This window comes from Rhinopithecus roxellana, chromosome 1 (genome assembly GCF_007565055.1).
Source record: "Rhinopithecus roxellana isolate Shanxi Qingling chromosome 1, ASM756505v1, whole genome shotgun sequence".
NCBI classification, from domain to species: Eukaryota; Metazoa; Chordata; class Mammalia; order Primates; family Cercopithecidae; genus Rhinopithecus; species Rhinopithecus roxellana.
The window spans coordinates 192374836-192394710 of NC_044549.1; the positions used below are offsets into that span (position 1 = coordinate 192374836).

The 19875-nt window shown below is 40.4% G+C and overlaps 1 protein-coding gene across 2 annotated transcripts in view; it reads right to left on the minus strand.

Annotated features, from left to right (window-relative positions):
- The window catches only part of SCN11A (sodium voltage-gated channel alpha subunit 11), a 122249-nt gene that overhangs the window by 77827 nt on the left and 24547 nt on the right, over positions 1–19875 (minus strand). For both annotated transcript variants that reach the window (XM_010371500.2, XM_030938952.1), the window contains exons 8-12: positions 10413–10554; positions 9313–9510; positions 8260–8433; positions 5523–5652; positions 4167–4405 (exon numbers count right to left, since the gene is read on the minus strand). In XM_010371500.2, the coding sequence (XP_010369802.2) occupies positions 4167–4405; positions 5523–5652; positions 8260–8433; positions 9313–9510; positions 10413–10554 (883 nt within the window). The remainder of the gene's footprint in view (positions 1–4166; positions 4406–5522; positions 5653–8259; positions 8434–9312; positions 9511–10412; positions 10555–19875) is intronic.

The window sequence follows — 19875 nt, forward strand, 5'->3', positions numbered from 1 at the left end:
GTCCTCAGAAATAATACCTGCACATCTACAGCCATCTGATCTTTGACAAACCTGAGAGAAACAAGAAATGGGGAAAGGATTCCCTATTTAATAAATGGTGCTGGGAAAATTGGCTAGCCATAAGTAGAAAGCTGAAACTGGATCCTTTCCTTACCCCTTATACTGAAGATTAATTCAAGATGGATTAGAGACTTAAATGTTAGACCTAATACCATAAAAACCCTAGAAGAAAATCTAGGTAGTACCATTCAGGACATAGGCATGGGCAAGGACTTCATGTCTAAAACGCCAAAAGCAACGGCAGCAAAAGCCAAAATTGACAAATGGGATCTAATTAAACTAAAGAGCTTTTGCACAGCAAAAGAAACTACCATCAGAGTGAACAGGCAACCTACAGAATGGGAGAAAATTTTTGCAACCTACTCATCTGACAAAGGGCTAATATCCAGAATCTACAAAGAACTCAAACAAATATACGAGAAAAAAACAAACAACCCCATCAAAAAGTGGGGAAAGGATATGAACAGACATTTCTCAAAAGAAGATATTCATACAGCCAACAGACACATGAAAAAATGCTCATCGTCACTCGCCATCAGAGAAATGCAAATCAAAACCACAATGAGATACCATCTCACACCAGTTAGAATGGCAATCATTAAGAAGTCAGGAAACAACAGGTGTTGGAGAGGATGTGGAGAAATAGGAACACTTTTACACTGTTGGTGGGATTGTAAACTAGTTCAACCATTATGGAAAACAGTATGGCAATTCCTCAAGGATCTAGAACTAGATGTACCATATGACCCAGCCATCCCACTACTGGGTATATACCCAAAGGATTATAAATTATTCTACTACAAAGACACATGCACACGTATGTTTATTGCGGCACTATTCACAATAGCAAAGACTTGGAATCAACCCAAATGTCCATCTGTGACAGACTGGATTAAGAAAATGTGGCACATATACACCATGGAATACTATGCAGCCATAAAAAAGGATGAGTTTGCGTCCTTTGTAGGGACATGGATGCAGCTGGAAACCATCATTCTTAGCAAACTATCACAAGAACAGAAAACCAAACACCGAATGTTCTCACTCATAGGTGGGAACTGAACAATGAGATCACTTGGACTCGGGAAGGGGAACATCACGCACTGGGGCCTATCATGGGGAGGGGGGAGGTGGGAGGAGGGAGGGATTGCATTGGGGAGTTATACATGATATAAATGATGAATTGATGGGTGCTGACGAGTTGATGGGTGCAGCACACCAACATGGCATAAGTATACATATGTAACAAACCTGCACGTTATGCACATGTACCCTAGAACTTAAAGTATAATAAAAAATAATAATAATAATAATAATGGATTATCTGTTTTTATAAATGATTCAATGATTTACTATTTATTTTTTAAAATGCCTAAAATAAAATGGCACAAGTTAAAGACAAAAGGATAGCAAAGATAAATCCAGGGTAGAAAAATAAAAATAAATCAAGAGTTACAAAGAAAATTCAAGTTCATTTTCATATTTCCCCTTTAAATACTGCTATCTACTCCTGCTCAACGTCACCACCAGTATCTAAAAGCATTCAGTGATGCCTGTCCTAGATAATTGTGTAGTCATCCCCACCTCTTTTGACTCACTCCTCCTTCTTGTATCTTCTTTAGGCTTTAGGCATCAAGCTCTACAGCATCCCTAGATACCTTGGGACCATTAGTTTTGTCAATTCAACCCAATTTTTCTTTATGTCTTCTTGGCATTCAGTATATCCCTCCGATTAGAGCAATCTCTATCCTAGAGAGTTAATTTTCTAGTCCAGTCCTGCAGAACTCCACAGAGTGGCTTAATCCTGGCCCATATATCAGAGGAGGGAAGTTTTGATATGTTCCTTGGAACTCAGGACTCCAAGGCTTCTCACCACCACTACTACCATGGGAGCAATAAATAGTGTGGCTGCCATTTTGGTATTGTATATCCAGGGAGTAGGCACATGGAATGGAAACACAAGCTATGTAGATGGTTCTACATATTTCCTGCCAGTTTTTAGGAGCTAGGGCGCAGCTGCTGCTTGTGTACTTGGAAAACAACAATGTCCCTGTGGTCCTGTGGCTCCTCCTGCTCTGGAGGAAATGAAGAAGAATGTCAGTCACTCAGTTTCCAACTGCAAAATGTAGCTTCACCTCCACACTCAGGATGTCTAGTCAGTGGGAAATCTGAGATGGGGGTTTTTCTCGTTTTCTAAATTTGGGCCAGCAGATGAAAACAAATCACCTTTGCAATTGGGAAGCCCTGTCCACGGAGATGACTCTGGATTTTTGAGTATTCTCTAGAACTTATTCAGTAACTCCATTCCACCAGAAGATGCTGAAAGGTGGAGTCTGCTGACCATACCCCTGTGGACACAGCTTTCTGCCTTCAACTGAAACAATTTCAGCTCATTTCTTGGATGCCTCAGCAAAGGATAGTTGAATATATGGCCAGGAGACCCTGATCTGTTACAAGGAACTATGTGTTAGGTTTGTCAAGCAGCATGGAATCTAGTCTAACCCATTCACACCCACAAGGCATTTATTCCCAAAGGCAGCATGGAGAAAGGAATTTATGTGTTATGTGCAGACTGCCTGTGAGGAGAACCACCCTGGTTTTATACTACAGTTCCACTGTATCGCTGCTCCTTGTGGAGGGATGTGGAACTGAGGATGACAGGACCTCCTCTAGTTCCACACCATCGTAAACCTGATGCATAAAAGTGCTCTGTGAATGAACTCCTGATTCAATAATTCAATAGGTGCAGTGGGTTCTTTTTTTTTTTTTTTTTTTTTTTTTTTTTTGAGATGGAGTCTCGCTCTGTCACCCAGGCTGGAGTACAGTGGCACGATCTCGGCTCACAGCAAGATCCGCCTCCCAGGTTCATGCCATTCTCCTGCCTCAGCCTCCCAAGTAGTTGGGACTACAGGTGCCCACCACCACGCCCGGCTAATTTTTTGTATTTTTAGTAGAGACGGGGTTTCACCATGTTAGCCAGGATGGTCTCGATCTCCTGACCTGATGATCCGCCCACCTCAGCCTCCCAAAGTGCTGGGATAACAGGCATGAGTCACTGTGCCTGGCCGCAGTGGGTTCTTAACAATGTAAAACAATTTTTTTAAAGACATGTAAAAAGACATCATAACAAAAAATATACCAAAAAAGGAGAAAAAAACTAAATAAAAATACATACATACACACATGCTTACATATTGCTTGGAAATATTCTGCAATGCTAAAAATGATCATCTTTGCCAGTAGGTACATGGGACATGAATTTATTCTATTTCCCTTATTTGTATTTTTCCTTATTTTTAAAAAATAAAACAGCATTTATTATTTTTTAAATTAGAAAAATAAAACAAAAGTTTAAAAAGAAAAGGCTAGATATTTTGGTAAGGTTTTTAGCTCATTAACCCATCAGCTAATTAGGGCAGATCATCTGGTGGGCAATTATTTATTGTTTCTGATATTCGAGGGACTAATTTTTCTTTGAGAAAAATGCCCTTCACAAGAACCATAAACTGAAGTGAACAATCCTTGAAAAGTCTGCTCCCCTTAGTTTCCCCAATTTAACTGAGACTAGATGTATACAAGGAGAAACATATTGAAGCAGGCTCAAGTCTGGAAATTCACCCCACCTCACCCTGACCACCCCCCAAACAACCCCTCCCAGAAAAGTGAACCTCCCACAGCTGCCAGGCCCTGATCCATCTTTCCAGGGAGAATAACACCTAGTAATGGTAGTCACATTATTTTGTGACAAATGATGGCATGAATATCACTGGGACCACAGCAGTCATTACCATGGTTCTCTGGATATGGTTAACATTTTCTTGATTATCTCAGAGAGCTGACCTTTTCGGATGTCTGCTTGCATCTGGCTTACCACTGAATAACTAAAGAGATACCTGAACATACCAGAGGACCAACTCAGGACACATGGACAATTTCTGAAACGCACTGGGTAAAAGTAAAACCGTAACAGCCATCTTTTCCCTCTACTCCACTGAAGGGGACCAAAAACCTAGGTTAGGTTAGGTCATTCACAAAATGTTTGGACTTTGAAGAGTTATAATTTAAAGTTTGGAATTTGTTTTTATTTTTAAAAAGCATAATGTTACCAAATTCCCTGTATTCAACATCTTCTCAAAACTGGGCTCCATCTTATGATGCTCCATGGCCAAGAAGACAGTGTTGATGATGATGCAGATGGTGATGGCCAGCTCAGTAAACGGGTCAGTCATCACAGTTCTCAGGACCTTCTTAATGTACAGCCACGGGGGGCAGCAGTTCCACACGAGGTATTTGGATGCCAGGTTTTCCCCGCAAGGGAGACAAGGCTCTTGTGATTTTTCTTGTTCTGGAGGAGAATGAGCAAGAGGTTGAGGAGTTAGCTCTGAAGCAATCCAGATGCTCTTTGCCTGAGTGCATTCCTTCCTCCCTCTTCCCCAGGGCCTCCTGATACATGATCAGTTGTGCAAGGCTTTGATTTGTGTAGCCAGAAAGGTTTTTCCACCAATCATAGTGCAGAAGAGACAATATTCCACATACAACTAGCATGCGGCACAGTCAAGTCCATCAAATATTTACACTCTTACTGAGCATCCAGGAACTGGGCTTTGCTGTTAAATATATAGATGTGGAAGTCAACATTGGCTGGCTGGCTGCGAATCCAAGAGACCGATAGATACAGGCCCAAGTTATGTCCACTCAAGACAGACCATAAGGTCAGCTGTAACAGAGGCAAAAGGGGCAACCAGGGCTCAAGGAAAGGGGCATCTGTAAGCACTGAAACAGTAAAAGGAGCTCTATCCAATAGTTGAGTTTAGACCACCCCTGAATTCCCTGACACCACTGATTTCCCTGGCACCACTGCAGGGACACATGCAGGGCAAAGGAGATGATGCAGTAGGCTTAAAAGTGCTAGAGGACCTATTTGATACCCCCTCCCCTTGCAGGGACTTGATTCTGCTCCTGAACACCAACCTCTGGGGTGGGGTCCTGTTACCTGCTGTTAATCTGGTCCATCAGATGGTTCCAGCCTATCTACACAGGTCTTCTATTGCCCATGTGGGGTTTCTGACTCTAACTTCAATAACAACGGCCACCTCCTGGAGACTCCAAGGTCTTCTGTTCTTTGACTGACTATTGTTGTCACTTGGATCTCTTGTGACTCCCTGGCCTGGTTGTGAGGCCCTGTTTACGCATTTGGTCTGAAGTCCCATCCCAAGTCTAGCCAGCTTCTACCACTATCCAAGTGCCAGTTTAGAGTGGGCCCACAAGAAAGGTCTGTTTCTTGTGAGTCACTTTGTTTACTTGCTCCAAAGAAGCAAAGAAAGTCACTCTTTGCAGGACGGTAGAGTGGGTTGGTTCCAAAACAGCCTCCTTTGCAGAGGGCTTCTAGGGGATTGGGAAGAAGAAGAATGGAAGGACTTCATTGAAGTAGGTTTTCCCTTGGATTAGAAAGTGGAACTTACCCTTCATGGTGATGGTGAGGATGCTGACAGCACTCAGTGCTCTCTGCCTTTGGAGAGGATCTCTATGCTCATCAAAGTGGTCCAGTGATAGATTCTGGGACAGTCGTTTGGTTTGCTCTAGGAGCTGTGGCTGTAAGAGAAGGCATGGCACACCTTCTAAAGACAAGGGTTGCCTCTCCTCAAAACTTAACTACTTTGTTCCAATGCTACGTGTAACAAAAGTGCTCAACATTTTCTATAGGTCTACTCACCTCGTTTTACAGCATGCCAAATATTCAGTTTTCTTATTTCATTTTTAACAGATAAGAGAAATCTGGTTTGATCATTCATATTTCCTATGCATGCACATTTCTAGGGTGCTGTCTACAGAGATTTTACTTTCTCTGTGTTTTATTCACTTCCAACAAAGAGCAAACAAAATTTTACAAAAACTAGTAAGCAATGGTTCAGGGTATGAAAGCAATATAGAACCCAATTTGAAAACAATGTTTAAAGCGGCAGAAGTGGAGTATAAATTTAGAAAGGTGTACTGGAGCCAGATTGTGAAGTGCTGGCTCCAGTTGTGAAGTGAACAACTGCCTACACTGATTTTTAAAAAGGTCAGTAACTAAAAAGAACAATCCCACTAAATATCACAAAATCTATACCCCAAACCTCAAGCACACTCTCAAGCTGTGCCCAAGGGCTGGCTGACTGTCTCACATCCACCTCCATTCTAAAGTTACTGGAATTAAAGAATGCAAACCTCCAGTTATCCAGAAAACTTGGGTTTTCCTAATGGCTTATTTTCCAAGGGTTCTGACTGACCAGGGCCCCAGAGGGAACTATCCTTTTGTGATAAGTCAATCTAGATAGTCTTTCTATGAGCTCTCTCCCTATTACTACAGCAGAGAACTGATCATAGCAGCAGATGGGATCCTTCTACCTACTTCTGCAAAGGCCCCTCAATTCCTTTTCCCCACCGCATTATCAGGCATACATATCCACCTTCTACCTACTGCATCTCCCTCTATCTCAGGAAAGTGGCTCTTGCCATCTTTACCTATATCTTTAGCATCTTCCTCTCTTCTGACTTTTCTCTGGACAATTAAAATATGTCTGAACATCCCCTACCTTAATAAGAATAACTTTTTCTGCGGCCCATCCCTCCCCGCCGCCCCCAACCACCCCCGCCAGCTTCATTTCTGCACATTATGCTGCCTAATCAACATCCCTGCTTGGAGGTCCCATAAGCATCTCGAAATTGGCACATTCAAAACTGAACGAGCCATCTTTCCACTCCCAAAATGTGTACCTTTCCTGTCTCCATAAATTACCCTTCATCAAGTTAGCTAATCATGTCGGAAACCAGGACTTAACCCCACGCTGTCCATCAACTCAACTGTTAAATTTCATCTTCTGCAGATCACGGTCATCTGTTAATTGCTCTTCATCCTCACTTCCCTAACCTTGGTTTAAGCCACAGGTACCTCTTATTTGGTTACCGCAACAACCTGTTAACTGGTTGCCTCCAGTCTTGCCCTCCTCCAATCCCCTGTCTTCAATGCATCCAGGATTTCACAAATTCAGTCATATCTCTCTCTTATATAAACCTTTCAATGCTCTTTACCCCTTGCCCTCTTTGCAAAGGGTAAACTCTTTTGTGATCCCCCAACTGATCACTATAGCCTCGTGCCACCCACCCTCCCCCAGCCTCATCACACATGTGCACACATGAGCACGCATGCACACACACACGCACTTGCAAATTTTCTAATGGGTCATGTTCTCCTGCTTGCCTTCGCTTCTAGGCTTTTGCACATTCTGTTCTCTCTGCAGGTAATGCTCTCTTTTTCCTTTTGCTGGTGAATTCATCCTTTCAACTGACACATCCAATCAACATCCCTGCATCTTCTGGGGATCCTTTTCTTATCTACTGCTTTTCCCCCAGGCCCCATGAATTCTGGATGCTCTTGGTTTTCCCACCCATATGTCCTTACTTGAGGACTTTCTCTGATGACTCAAATCCCCTCTTCTTTAGTGCACAGCAAGTAGGAAATTAGAGGGAAATTATTGTCTTCAGTCTTCAGCAATCTTTAATCTATGATGGACAAAAGTTGGTATATATACCAACATATATATATATATATATATATATATATATATATATACACACACACACACACATATATATACACACTCTGATGCCCTTACTTCAAAAGGATTAAACTCCAACTACCTGGCTTCAGTGGTAACTGGCTTGATAATGCATCTTCACTGGTTACCTTCCATTCCATATAGCGTTTCTTCCCTCCTTTCCCAGTGCTTCCTAGGATCACTTCCCAAATAATCTACTTGCACTGTAATGTCTTTGGGTTTGCTTCCGAGGGAGCCTACACTAACACATAGTTCCTCCTCTGTTCTCCCACAGTGATCAGCACATCAGTCATCACATTGACTCGTAACTGCCTTCTTATCAGTATGTCTTCATCATTAGCTGTACACTCTGTGGAGTATAAATCATGTATCCCTAGTAGCTATCCCAGTGCCAAGAAGATAGTAAACACTGTAAACACTCTAAACTGATGTTTAAAAATAAATGGATAATTGAAAAGACACATGGATGCATGAAAGTATGTGCAAATGGATGAATGAATAAATGAGTAAATGAATACATGAATTCTTTCAATGTGATTGGCAATTGGCCCTGTCCCCGGGACGGCACTATGGTATCACTAATGCCCTGGATAAGACTTACCTTTTTTTGGGAATCTTCATCAGAATCTGACCCTGGAGGCTGGCCTTTCCCAGACTCTCTCAAAAAGAAGGACTTCCTTTTCTTAATACCAAAGAGCTTTCTCTTTTGGGGGGTAAAATTTGATGTTTCGAGGGAAGTAAGTGAACTTCTGTCAATTCCCATGGCAACCAGAGCCTTCAAATTGAACAAAAGCAATTAAAGAATAGATTACACCTCCTCATGAAACATTGCAAATGACCCCAACCTTAGAGTGGTGAAAATCTCTCTTCTGGTAGCTCTGTATCATTTAAATTGATCATCATCTATCTGGACTATGCTAGCTCTGTTATTATTTATCTGGGGAAACATGTCCTGTTTTTGCACAGAAATTGCAGCCACCAAAAGCAGCACTGACTCTTTCATATCTCTGTGTCACTGCCCCTTACCACAGTGTCCAGTATGTGCTAGGCACTCAATAAATACTTATGCCTGATAATGCAGACGTTAAGCACTTATGATGGGCATCCTTCTGACAAATCTTAGAGAGGATCGGTGCAAGTATAAAACATGGTCCCTGTCCTGAAAATTCTAGACTTGAGCTGGAAGAATCTAAAGATTCCACGGAAACTATTAGAATGGCCTATAAATATGACAAGGATTTCAAACAGGGAGAGGTGATCATTGTTCTAGAATCCACTTCAAGCAAAGACCCCGAACACAAACATCTCCAGATTTCCACAAGAAAGCCTGGAGCACAGAGCCTAGATTTACATAAACTTATGTTGTATCATCTAGTCAGTAATTTGGGGCATGTCTTAGAAGGCTTAGGCTTCAGAAGGTCAAAAAGCATCAAGGCCAAGAGTTCACCGTTTTCAAGGGCCTGGTGCCTGGACAATTTTGTGAAAGATAGCTGTACAGTCATTCTGCAAGGGACTTATATTCTCAGAAAAGCACCAGGAGAGAAAGCGCTGAGACCAGGCCAAGGGTGGCAGCCTTGAGTCTCAGGTCACATTGCCTCTGGGGACCCCTTCCCCTCCCCAAACCAGATCCCACTGTCTGACCCCATGTCCCTACCTCCTTTTCCTCCTTTAACAGCTGCTGGGCTTCCTGAAACATCTTTTCCTTGGCCTCTATCTCCGCAGCTACATTCTTGTTCTGCTCCTCATACGCCATGGTAACAACAGCCAGGGTTAAGTTAATCAGGTAGAAGGAGCCCAGGAAAATGACCACAATGAAGAAGAAGACTGAGTAGAGTCCAGCAGTACGCAGGGTCTGCAAAGGACAGAGCATGTTCTTGCATCTCAAACCTTCTTCCACAGGAGGGTGACCATCACCTCAAGCAAGGACCACACAGTAGCAGACAATTGGTCTTCCCCAACACTGGTGGGCTCAGTTGACCACAGATTCATCCATAGCTTCCCTAATATCCCAGGGATTCCTGATGCCCTCTCTCTCAGTGGGGAGATACTATCCACACCTTCACATGGAAGTTTCAGTGACTTTACTATCTATAACTCTCTCAAGAGTATCTGCATTTTTAAAATAAAAGTGGCAAGAGAGAGAGTGCTAGTGGCAAAACTTCAGGCAGTAGGGAATCTGGAGGGGGCTAATATTTCTAGGAAGAGGAGGGTTTTTTTGGAGTCTTCTTCCAAATATTGCATTTAAATTTTTCTTGAAGTTTCTTTTCTTTTTTTTTTTTTTTTTTTTTTTTTGAGACGGAATTTCACTCTATCACCCAGGCTGGAGTACAGTAGTATGATCTCAGCTCACTGCAACCTCCACCTCCTAGATTCGAGTGATTCTCCTGCCTCAGCTTTCTGAATAGTGGGGATTACAGGCACTTGCCACCACGCCATGCTAATTTTTGCATTTTTAGTAGAGATGGGTTTTCACCATATTGGCCAGGCTGGTCTTGAACTCCTGACCTCAAGCCTCAACTTCCCAAAGTGCTGGGAGTACAGGCGTTGAGTCAGCGTGCCTGGCCAATTTTCTTGAAGTTTCTAACAGAATTAGTAAGGCAGAATTTAACAGTACGACTGTTAAATATGAGACAGATGATAAAAGTGGGGGATGAATGGTAGTTATAAATAAATGGTAGATAAATAGATAAGTGATAGAGGGGGAAGGAAAAGGATGGAGGGAGAGAGGAAAAAGAGAGACTATAAATAGATAACCTGTTGATAAAGCTTCTCCCAGGAATCTTGGGTCATAAGCCGGAACATGGCAAGAAAAGACCAGCCAAAGTTGTCAAAATTCGTATAATTATAGTCAGGATTAATTTTGGTGTGGTTACATTCATATTGTGTGGAACAGGTACTAGATATTGGAAAGAAACAGAGAAATAATTATATATGCCACAGCCAAGCTTCCCTTTCCTTCCAACAACACTGGTTTTTCTGATGGGCTCACACCAGGAGCCCTAGAGGGAGTATTTGTAAAGTGGCCATTGCCCTGTCTGACAAGACTCTTTTGCTAATGAACTGATTAATAAATTCATATAAGATAGTTTTTCACTGAAAAATTGAATACAGTGACATGTGAACAATGAACAGTAAAAAAGCACATACAGTGAATATTAAGTCTTCCTCTCTTCCCTGTCTCCTGATCCCACTTCCTAGAGGCAATAGTTAACAGGTACTTTTGTAAATTTCCGGAAGTTTGCTATGACTGTACAGCACATCTATATCTATACACAACTTTTATAATACACAAAAATGGAAACATGCTTTGCACACTCTCCTGCACCTTGCTTTTTTTAGTGGAACAATATAGTTTACAGCTGTTTTCATATCACTATACAGGGAGATATATTATTTCTTTTCATGTCTATAGTTCTATGATTTAACTGCTCTGCTAATGATGAATATTTAGGTTTCAGTAATTGACAGTCCTTCACTCTTACAAACATTTGGGCAATGAATATCTTTGAACATAGGTCTTTTCCCATATTACCAAAACACACATTATTGAGTGTATCCAAAAGATGTACTAAGGGTATGTATTTCTTAGTTTTTTTATAAATAGTATTTTAATCAAAGTAATACATGCACATGGCTTAAAAATTACATGCACCAAAAAGCTTATAATGAAATCAATTGTATCATTCTCTAACTGTCATTTATATACCCCAAATTCAACCACTGTTAACTCTTCTACCTCTGTATGTCTAAATAGTGCTTACACTGATATTTGATTTATCAATTGTAGTTCGTGTTGATTAACTTCTTGCTATGGTAGACATTTTTTCTTGGCTTTTTCATGTTGCTTTTCCATGTTTTACTCCCTCATTCTTCTGGAGCACCTCTCAATTAGCTTCTTAAGACGATTGTGTGATCTTTGCATATATGAATATATATTTATTCCATTTTCATAATCAATTGGTAGTTTGGCCAGAAATAGAATTCTGAGTTGCAAATTTTTCCTTAGCAATATGAAAGCACTGCTCAGCTATTATCCTGTGTTGCTATTAAGAATTCTTACACCAGTTTGATTTTTGTTCCATTGTGGGTGACCTTCTTTTGCCCTTTAGTTTTAAAATCTTTTTCCAGAAAGTTCTGAAATGCCATGATAATGTCCTCGGCATGATTCTTTCTCATTCACTGTGTTGGGTACTTTCTGGAGCACTGAGGGACTTGCATCTTTAGTCCCAGGTAAATTCTCTGCATCATTTCTTCACTAATTTCCTCCCTTTCGTTTAGTCAGTGCTCTAGTTCTAGAATTCGTACTTAGTCAAAAATTGGAACTTTTGGATTGACATTTACTCTCATGATTTTCTGTTCTCTGTCTTTTTCCTACTTTGGAGGCTATTTTGTCAACTTCATCTTTTAGTTCTAATGTTGATTTTTGTGTAATAATGTTTAATTTCTAATAAGTTTCTTGTTTTTTTGTTTTTGTTTTTGTTTTTTCACAACAAGCTGCTTTTTGCTTTATGTAAGTATTATCTCTTTTAATTTCACCAAGGACACTATTCAAAGTTTTCGGAGCCCTTTCTGGTTCCCTTGTTTTGTTCATGGCCACATTTTCTATGGCTTTATCTTGGCCTCCTTTTTACCCAAGATTTTCTTCAGATGCCTGGTGAGCCTGAGCTGTTCATGTGTTTTAATCAGAGGACCTGACAAGCTGATTGGAATTTGCCTGGTGGGCAGAGTGGGACTTTGTGAGTGGTAAGTTTTGCTTTAGGGTGACTGAGGAGGAGGGCATCCATTGTGCCCTCTTTCTCACCAGATCTGGAGGAAATTCTGTGAAGTCCCAGTGCCCTCTAACTTCTAGGAGTCTGTTGAGGATGGACCTACCATATTTAATCTCCCTCATTTCTTGGCCACCATTCAAAATATAAGCCTATTTTGTTCAATCTCCTCCTCTCTGGGGGAACCTTCTCATCAACTTATACAGGTGATTCAGCCTCTCTGCCAGCATCCCTATCTCAGCTAATGACATTATCACTCACTCACACCGATATGAGAAACATTTGTAACAGTTTTCTCTCCTTTGTGCTTCCCGCCACTCTCTTACACATGGCTTTGTACACACAAATACACACCAACACCCCCTCTTCAATCTCCACAATTTTTTCTATTTATTTATTTTTACCTACTATTTTAGGTTCTGGGGTACATGTGCAGGTTGGTTATATAGGTAAACTCATGTCACAGGGGTTTGTTGTACAGATTATTTCATCACCCGGGTACTAAGCCTAATATCCAATAGTTATTTTTTCCGCTCTTCTTGCTGCTCCTACCCTTCATCCTCAAGTAGGCTGCAGTAGCTGTTGTTCTTCTCTATGTCCATGAGTTCTCATCATTTAACTCCCACTTACAAGTGAGAACATGCAGTATTTGGTTTTCTGTTTCCTGCTTTAGTTTGCTAAGGCTAGTGGCCTCTAACTCCATCCATGTTCCAGCAAAAGACATAATCTCACACTTTTTTATGGCTGCATAGTATTCCATAGTGTATGTGTACCACATTTTCTTTATCCAGTTTGTCACTGATGGGCATTCAGATTGCTTCCATGTCTTTGCTATTGTGAATAGTGCTGCAATGAACATGCACGTGTGTGTGTCTTTACAGTAGAATGATTTATATTCCTCTGGGTACTTACCCAGTAATGCGATTGCTGGGATGAATCCAGCAACAGTAGTTCTGTTTTAGATCTTTGAGGAATTGCCACACTGCTTTCCACAATGTTTGAACTAATTTATACTTCTACTAACAGTGTATGTGTTACCTTTTCTCCACAACATTGCCAGCATCTGCTATTTTTTGACTTTCTAATGATAGCCATTCTGACTGGTGTGAAATAGTATCTTATTGTGGTTTTGATTTGCATTTGTCTAATGGTGAGTGATGTTGAGCTTTTTTTCATATGCTTATTGGCTGCATGTAAGTCTTCTTAAAAAAAAAAAAAAGGTCTATTCATGTCCTTTGCCCACTTTTCAGCAGAGTTGTTTTCTTATTGTAAATTTGTTTAAGTTCCTTATAGATGCTGAATATCAGACCTTTAACAGATGGATAGTTTGTAAATACTTTCTCCCATTCTGTAGGTTGTCTGTTTACTCTGTTAATAGTTCTTTGTTTTTGTTTTTCTGTGCAGAAGCTCTTAAGTTTAGTTAGATCCCATTTGTCAAATTTTGGTTTCATTCTGATTGCTTTTGGCATCTTCATCATGAAATCTTTGCCCATTTCTATATCCAGAATGGTATTGCCTAGGTTGTCTTCCAGAGTTTTTACAGTTTGGGGATTTACATTTATGTCTTTAATCCATCTTGAGTTGATTTTTGTATATGGTGTAAGAAAGGAGTTGGTTTCAATCTTCTGCATATAGGTAGCCAGTTATTCCAGCACCATTTATTGAATAGGGTGTTTTCCCCATTGCTAGTTTTGTCAGCTTTGTTCAAGATCAGGTGGTTGTAGGTGTGCAGCCTTATTTCTGGGCTCTCTATTCTGTACATTGATGTATATGATTGTTTTTGTATCAGTGCCATGCTGTTTTGGTTACTGTAGCCCTGTTGTATATTTTGAAATTGGGAAATGTGATGCCTCCAGCTTTGTACTTTTTACGTAGGATTGCCTTGGGTATTTGGGCTCTTTCTTGATTCCATATGAATTTTAAAATAGCATTTTTAAAATTCTGTCAAGAATGTCATTGGTAATTTGATAGGAATAGCATTGAATCTATAAATTGCTTTAGGCAGTATGCCCATTTTAATGATATTGATTCTTCCTATCCATGAGCATGAGATGTTTTTCCATTTGTGTCATTTTTAATTTCTTTGAGCAGCGTTTAGCAATTCTCATTGTAGAGATCTTTCACCTCCCTGTTGGCTGTATTCCTATGTATTTTATTCTTTTGTCACAATCATGAATAGGATTGCATTCCTGATTTGGCTCTGGGCTTGGCTGTTGGTATACAGGAATGTTAGTGGTTTTTGTACATTGATTTTGTATATTGAAACTTTGCTGGAGTTGTTTATCAGCTAAAGGAGCTTTTGAGCTGAGACTATGGGGTTTTCTGGATATAGAGTCATGTTACCTGCAAATAGGGATAGTTTGACTTCTTCTTTTCCTATTTGGAGGTCCTTTATTTTCCTTTTCTTCCTGATTGCTCTGTCCAGGACTTCCAATACTATGTTGAGTAGGAGTGGTGAGAGAGGGTATCCTGTCTTATACTACTTTTCAAGGAGAATGCTTCCAGCTTTTCCCCATTCAGTATGATGTTGGTTGTGGGTTTGTCATAGATGGCTCTTATTATTTTGAGGTACGTTCCTTCAATATCTAGTGTTTTGAGAGTTTTGAACATGAAGGGATGTTGAATTTATCAAAAGCCTTTTCTGCAACTATTGAAATAATCATGTGTTTTTTGACTTTAGTTCTGATGAATCACATTTATTGATTTGCGTATGTTGAAATAACCATGCATCCCAAGGATGAAGCCTACTTGATTGTGGTGGATTAGCTTTTTAATGTGCTGCTGGATTAGGTTTGCAAGTATTTTGTCGAGGATTTTTGCATCAATGTTCATCAAGGATATTGACCTAAAGTTTTCTTTTTTTGTTGTGCCTCTGCCAAGTTTTGGTATCAGGACGATGCTGGTCTCATTGAATCATTTGGGGAGGAGTCCCTGCTCCTCAATTTTTGGAATAGTTTCTGTAGGAATGGTACCTGCTCTTCTTTCTACATCTAGTAGAATTCAGCTATGGATCCATCTGGTCTTGGGAGTTTTTTGGTTGGTAGGCTATTTACTATAGATTCAATTTTGGAGCTTGTTATTGGTCTATTCAGGGAACAGGAAAAATAGTTTTTTCCGGTTCATTCTTGGCAGGGTGTTTGTGTCCAGGTATTCTTAGTTTGTGTGCTTAGAGGTGTTTGTAGTAGTTTTTGATGGTTATTTTTATTTATGTGGGGTCAGTGGTAACATCCCCTTTGTCATTTCTAATTGTGTTTATTTGGATTTCCTTATTTTTTGTCTTCTGCTAGCTTTGCTCTTGCTTATAACTCTTTCCATTGTGACGTGACATTGTTAAGTTATTTTTAAGTTTTTGATGTGGGCATTTAGTGCTATGAATTTTCTCTTAACACTGCCTCAGCTGTGTCCCAGAGATTCTGGCATGTTGTATCTTTGTTCTCATTAGTTCCAAAAAACTTCTTGATTTCTGCTTTAATTTCATTATTTACTCAAAAGTCATTCAGAGGCATGTTGTTTAATTTTCATGTCATTGCATGGTTTTGAGTGTTTTTTTTAGTCTTTTCTTCTATTTTTATTGTGCTGTGGTCTGAAAGTGTGTTTGGTATGATTTTGGTTCTTTTGCATTTGCTGAGGCTTGTTCTATGTTCCATTATGTGGTCAATTTTAGAGTATGTGCCATGTGGTGATGAGAAGAATGTATATTCTGTTGTTTTGGGGTGGAGAGTTCTGTAGAGGTCCAACAGGTTCATTTGGTCCAATGTCGAATTCAGGTCCTGAATATCTTTGTTAATTTTCTGCCCCAATGATCTGTCTAATACTGTCAGTGCTGTGTTGAAGTCTCCCACTATTCTTGTGTGGGAGTCTAAGTCTCTTTGTAGGTCTCTAATAACTTGCCTTATGAATCTAGGTGCTCCTGTCTTGGGTGCATATACCTTTTGATTAGTTAGGTCTTCTTGTTGAATTGAACCTTTTACCATTTTGTAATGCCCTTCTTTATCTATTTTTTTATCTTTGTTGGTTTAAAGTCTGTTTTGTCTGAAATTAAGATTGCAACTCCTGCTTTTTATCTGATTTCCATTTGCTTGGTACATTTTCCTCTGTTTCTTTTATTTTGAGCCCATGGGTATCATTACATGTAAGATGAGTCTTTTGAAGACAGCATACCATTGGGTCTTGCTTTTTTATCCAGCTTTCCACTGTGTGCATTTCAAGTGGGGCATTTAGCCCATTTCCTTATTCTTTCTACCACAGTCTTGTAATTGGCTTCCTCATCTATTCTATGCATCCATTCTCTACACAGAAGCCATGGTGGCATTTAAAATACGTCTAATCTGCCCAGGTCATCTGCCTGCCCTAAAACCTTTCCATGTCTCCTGCTTCCTTTGTGATCAAGACCAAAATCGTTGGCACTGATGAGCTATCAGGTCCTTCATGGTTGGCTCTTGTCTCTGTTCCTGCCTGCTCTCTTGCCTGTCTGCCCAAAAAGCTGCTGGGCTTCTTATCATTCCCTACATGCTCTTGTGCTCCAAGACCTTATGTTCACCTTTGCTGTGCCTACTGTCTGGAATTGTTCACTCTTTCTCTTTATCTGCTGGAACCTCCTACTTAGACTTCAGATCTGAGTTGTAGTCACTATGAATTAGTCAGCAGGGGAGGAAGTGGTGACCGGAGGGTGAAGACTAGTCTGGGCCCTGAACAGACCAAAGCCTGCCTGGGAAGATAATCACAGACCTGCCTTCTCAGAGTGCCATCTCCTCAGAAGTGAGCATGTTGTGATCAGTGTGGAATGCTGTGTACTAGGAGTTGGTTTACCATAAAACTCTGGAGCATTTATATTGTACCTAGACTGAGAGAGATGTGCCTGGCACATAAACTTAGAGACAAGAGCCCTATAAAGACCAGTTGTACATCGTTGATCATTAGAGAAATACAAATCAAAACCACAATGAGATACCATCTCACACCAGTCAGAATGTCTACATTAAAAAGTCAAAAAATAACAGATGCTGGCATGGATGTGGAGAAAAAGGAACATTTATCCACTGTTGTTGGGAGTGCAAATTAGCTCAACCATTGTGGAAAACTGTGGCAATTCCTCAAAGACCTAAAAACAGAACTGCCATTTGACCCGGCAAGGCCCATTACTGGGTATATACCCAAAGGAATATAAATCATTATATTGTAAAGACACATGCACGTGAGTGTTCATTGCCGCACTATTCACAATAGCAAAGACATGGAGGCAACCTGAATGCTCATCAGTGACAGACTGGATAAAGATAATGTGGTGCATGTATGCCGTGTAATACTATGCAGCCATAAAAAGAATGAGTTCTATTACTTTGCGAGAACATGGATGTAGCTAGAGGCCATTAACCTTAACAAACTAATGCAGGAACAGAAAAACCCAATACTACATGTTCTTACTTGTAAATGGGAGACAAATGGTGAGAACACATGGACACACAGTGGGGAACGATAGATACTGGGACCTATTGGATGGTGGAGGTTGAAAGAAGGAAGAGAATCAGGAAAAATAACTAATGGGTACTAGATTTAATACCTGAGTGATGAAATAATCTGTACACAAATTTACCTATATAACAAACCTGCACATGTAGCCCTGAACTTAAAATAAAAGCTAAAAAGAAGACCAGTTCATGCACCAAAATCTCAGAAATCACCACTAAAGAACTTATTCATGTAACCAAGTACCACCTGTTCCCCCAAAACCTATTGAAATAAAAAAACCTCAAGTTTGACTGCTGTTAAGCATGGCATGTGTCCTCTGCCTCTCTACTTTCCCCACCACTCTCTATTGTCACATACATATCACACTTGATTCATTTTGTGCATGATATTATTTGAGTTTTCAACAGCTAAAACAGTTTTTTAGACTTTTTATAGCAGTATAGTATTGTAAGAAGAGACTTTGGAGGCAAAAGACTTGGGGAAAAAAAAGGACTAGTTGGAAACAAGGCTGCTGCTTCTGCATGTCTAGGTTATACACCCCACCTTGGATTTTGCCTGTGGTAACCACACCTATCTGCCTGTGTGAGGGGTAAAAGAAGTGCTATACGCAGCAGCTGTTGGGCTCCCTTTAAGACAGGGGTCCCCAACCCCAGGCCCCAGACCAGTACTGGTTCATGGCCTGTTAGGAACTGGGCTTTACAGCAAGTGAGCAGCGGGCGAGTGAGCATTACTGCCTGAGCTCCACCTCCTGTCACATCAGTGGTGAGCATTAGATTTTCATAAGAGTGTGAACCCTGTTGTGAACTGTGCATGTGAGGGATCTAGGTTGCATGCTCCTTATGAGAATCTAACTAATGCCTGATGATCTGAGGTAGAACAGTTTCATCCCAAAACCACCACCACTTCCTGCCTATGAAAAAATTATCTTCCATGAAATCGGTCCCTGTTGCCAGAAATGTTTCCAACATTTTGGCACCAGGGACCGATTTCATGGAAGACAGTTTTTCTTTCTAGAATGATCCTCAGCAAGTTCAATGCAGTGTGTTCTGTTGAGAATCATTCTAGAAAACTCAGTAAGTCTCCTATTAGGTTAAAGCCTATTGTGTCTTGCAAATGGAGAGAAGCCTTCCCTAATTCTCCAGACAAGGTCACACCCCCATCATACCTCTCAGTACCTGCACATCACCCTTATAACACTCATCACACTTTCTAGTAGTCATGCATTGCTTAACAGCAGGAACACATTCTGAGAAATGTGTAGTTAGGCAATTTTGTTGTGTAAACACCATAGAGTGTACACACAAGCCTAGATGGTATAGCCTACTATACACCTAAACTATGTGGCATAGCCTATTGTTCCTAGGCTACAAACCTATACAGTGTATTACTGGACTGAATACTGTAGGCAACTGTAACACAATGGTAGGAATTTGTGTATCTAAACACAGAAAAGGCACCGTAAAAATACAGTATTATAATTCTATGGGGACAGTATCATATGTGTCATCCATTATCAACCTAAATGTCATTATGCAACATATAACTGCATTTTCTATGCATCTGTCTTCCCTAGAAGACATCAATTCCGAAAGCGTGGAGCTGCCTTATTCATAATTGCATTCTTTGAGGCTAACTCAGGGCTTGACACTCTGTAGATTCTTGTTATCTATTTGTAATTTAGGAATGAACATCATCTGTTTCATCAGAGTACCTTGTATATTATCTTAATTTGAAATACACTTAATAAATCTTCACTGAATTGAATCTTTCACCACAGAAAGCACTGCTATCCTGAAAGGAAAAAGAGTTTCCCCATAGGACCAGAGGGCCAGCAGCTGTTGGGGCAAGTGTGCATGGATGTATGTTCAACTGTGTTTGTAATTAGAGGCAATAGCTGTCAATAGGTCAACAAAGAGAAGAAGCATGTTCAGATACTCTTGCAGCAGGAGAATGCCACTGAACAGGAAACAAGGGCCTCACAG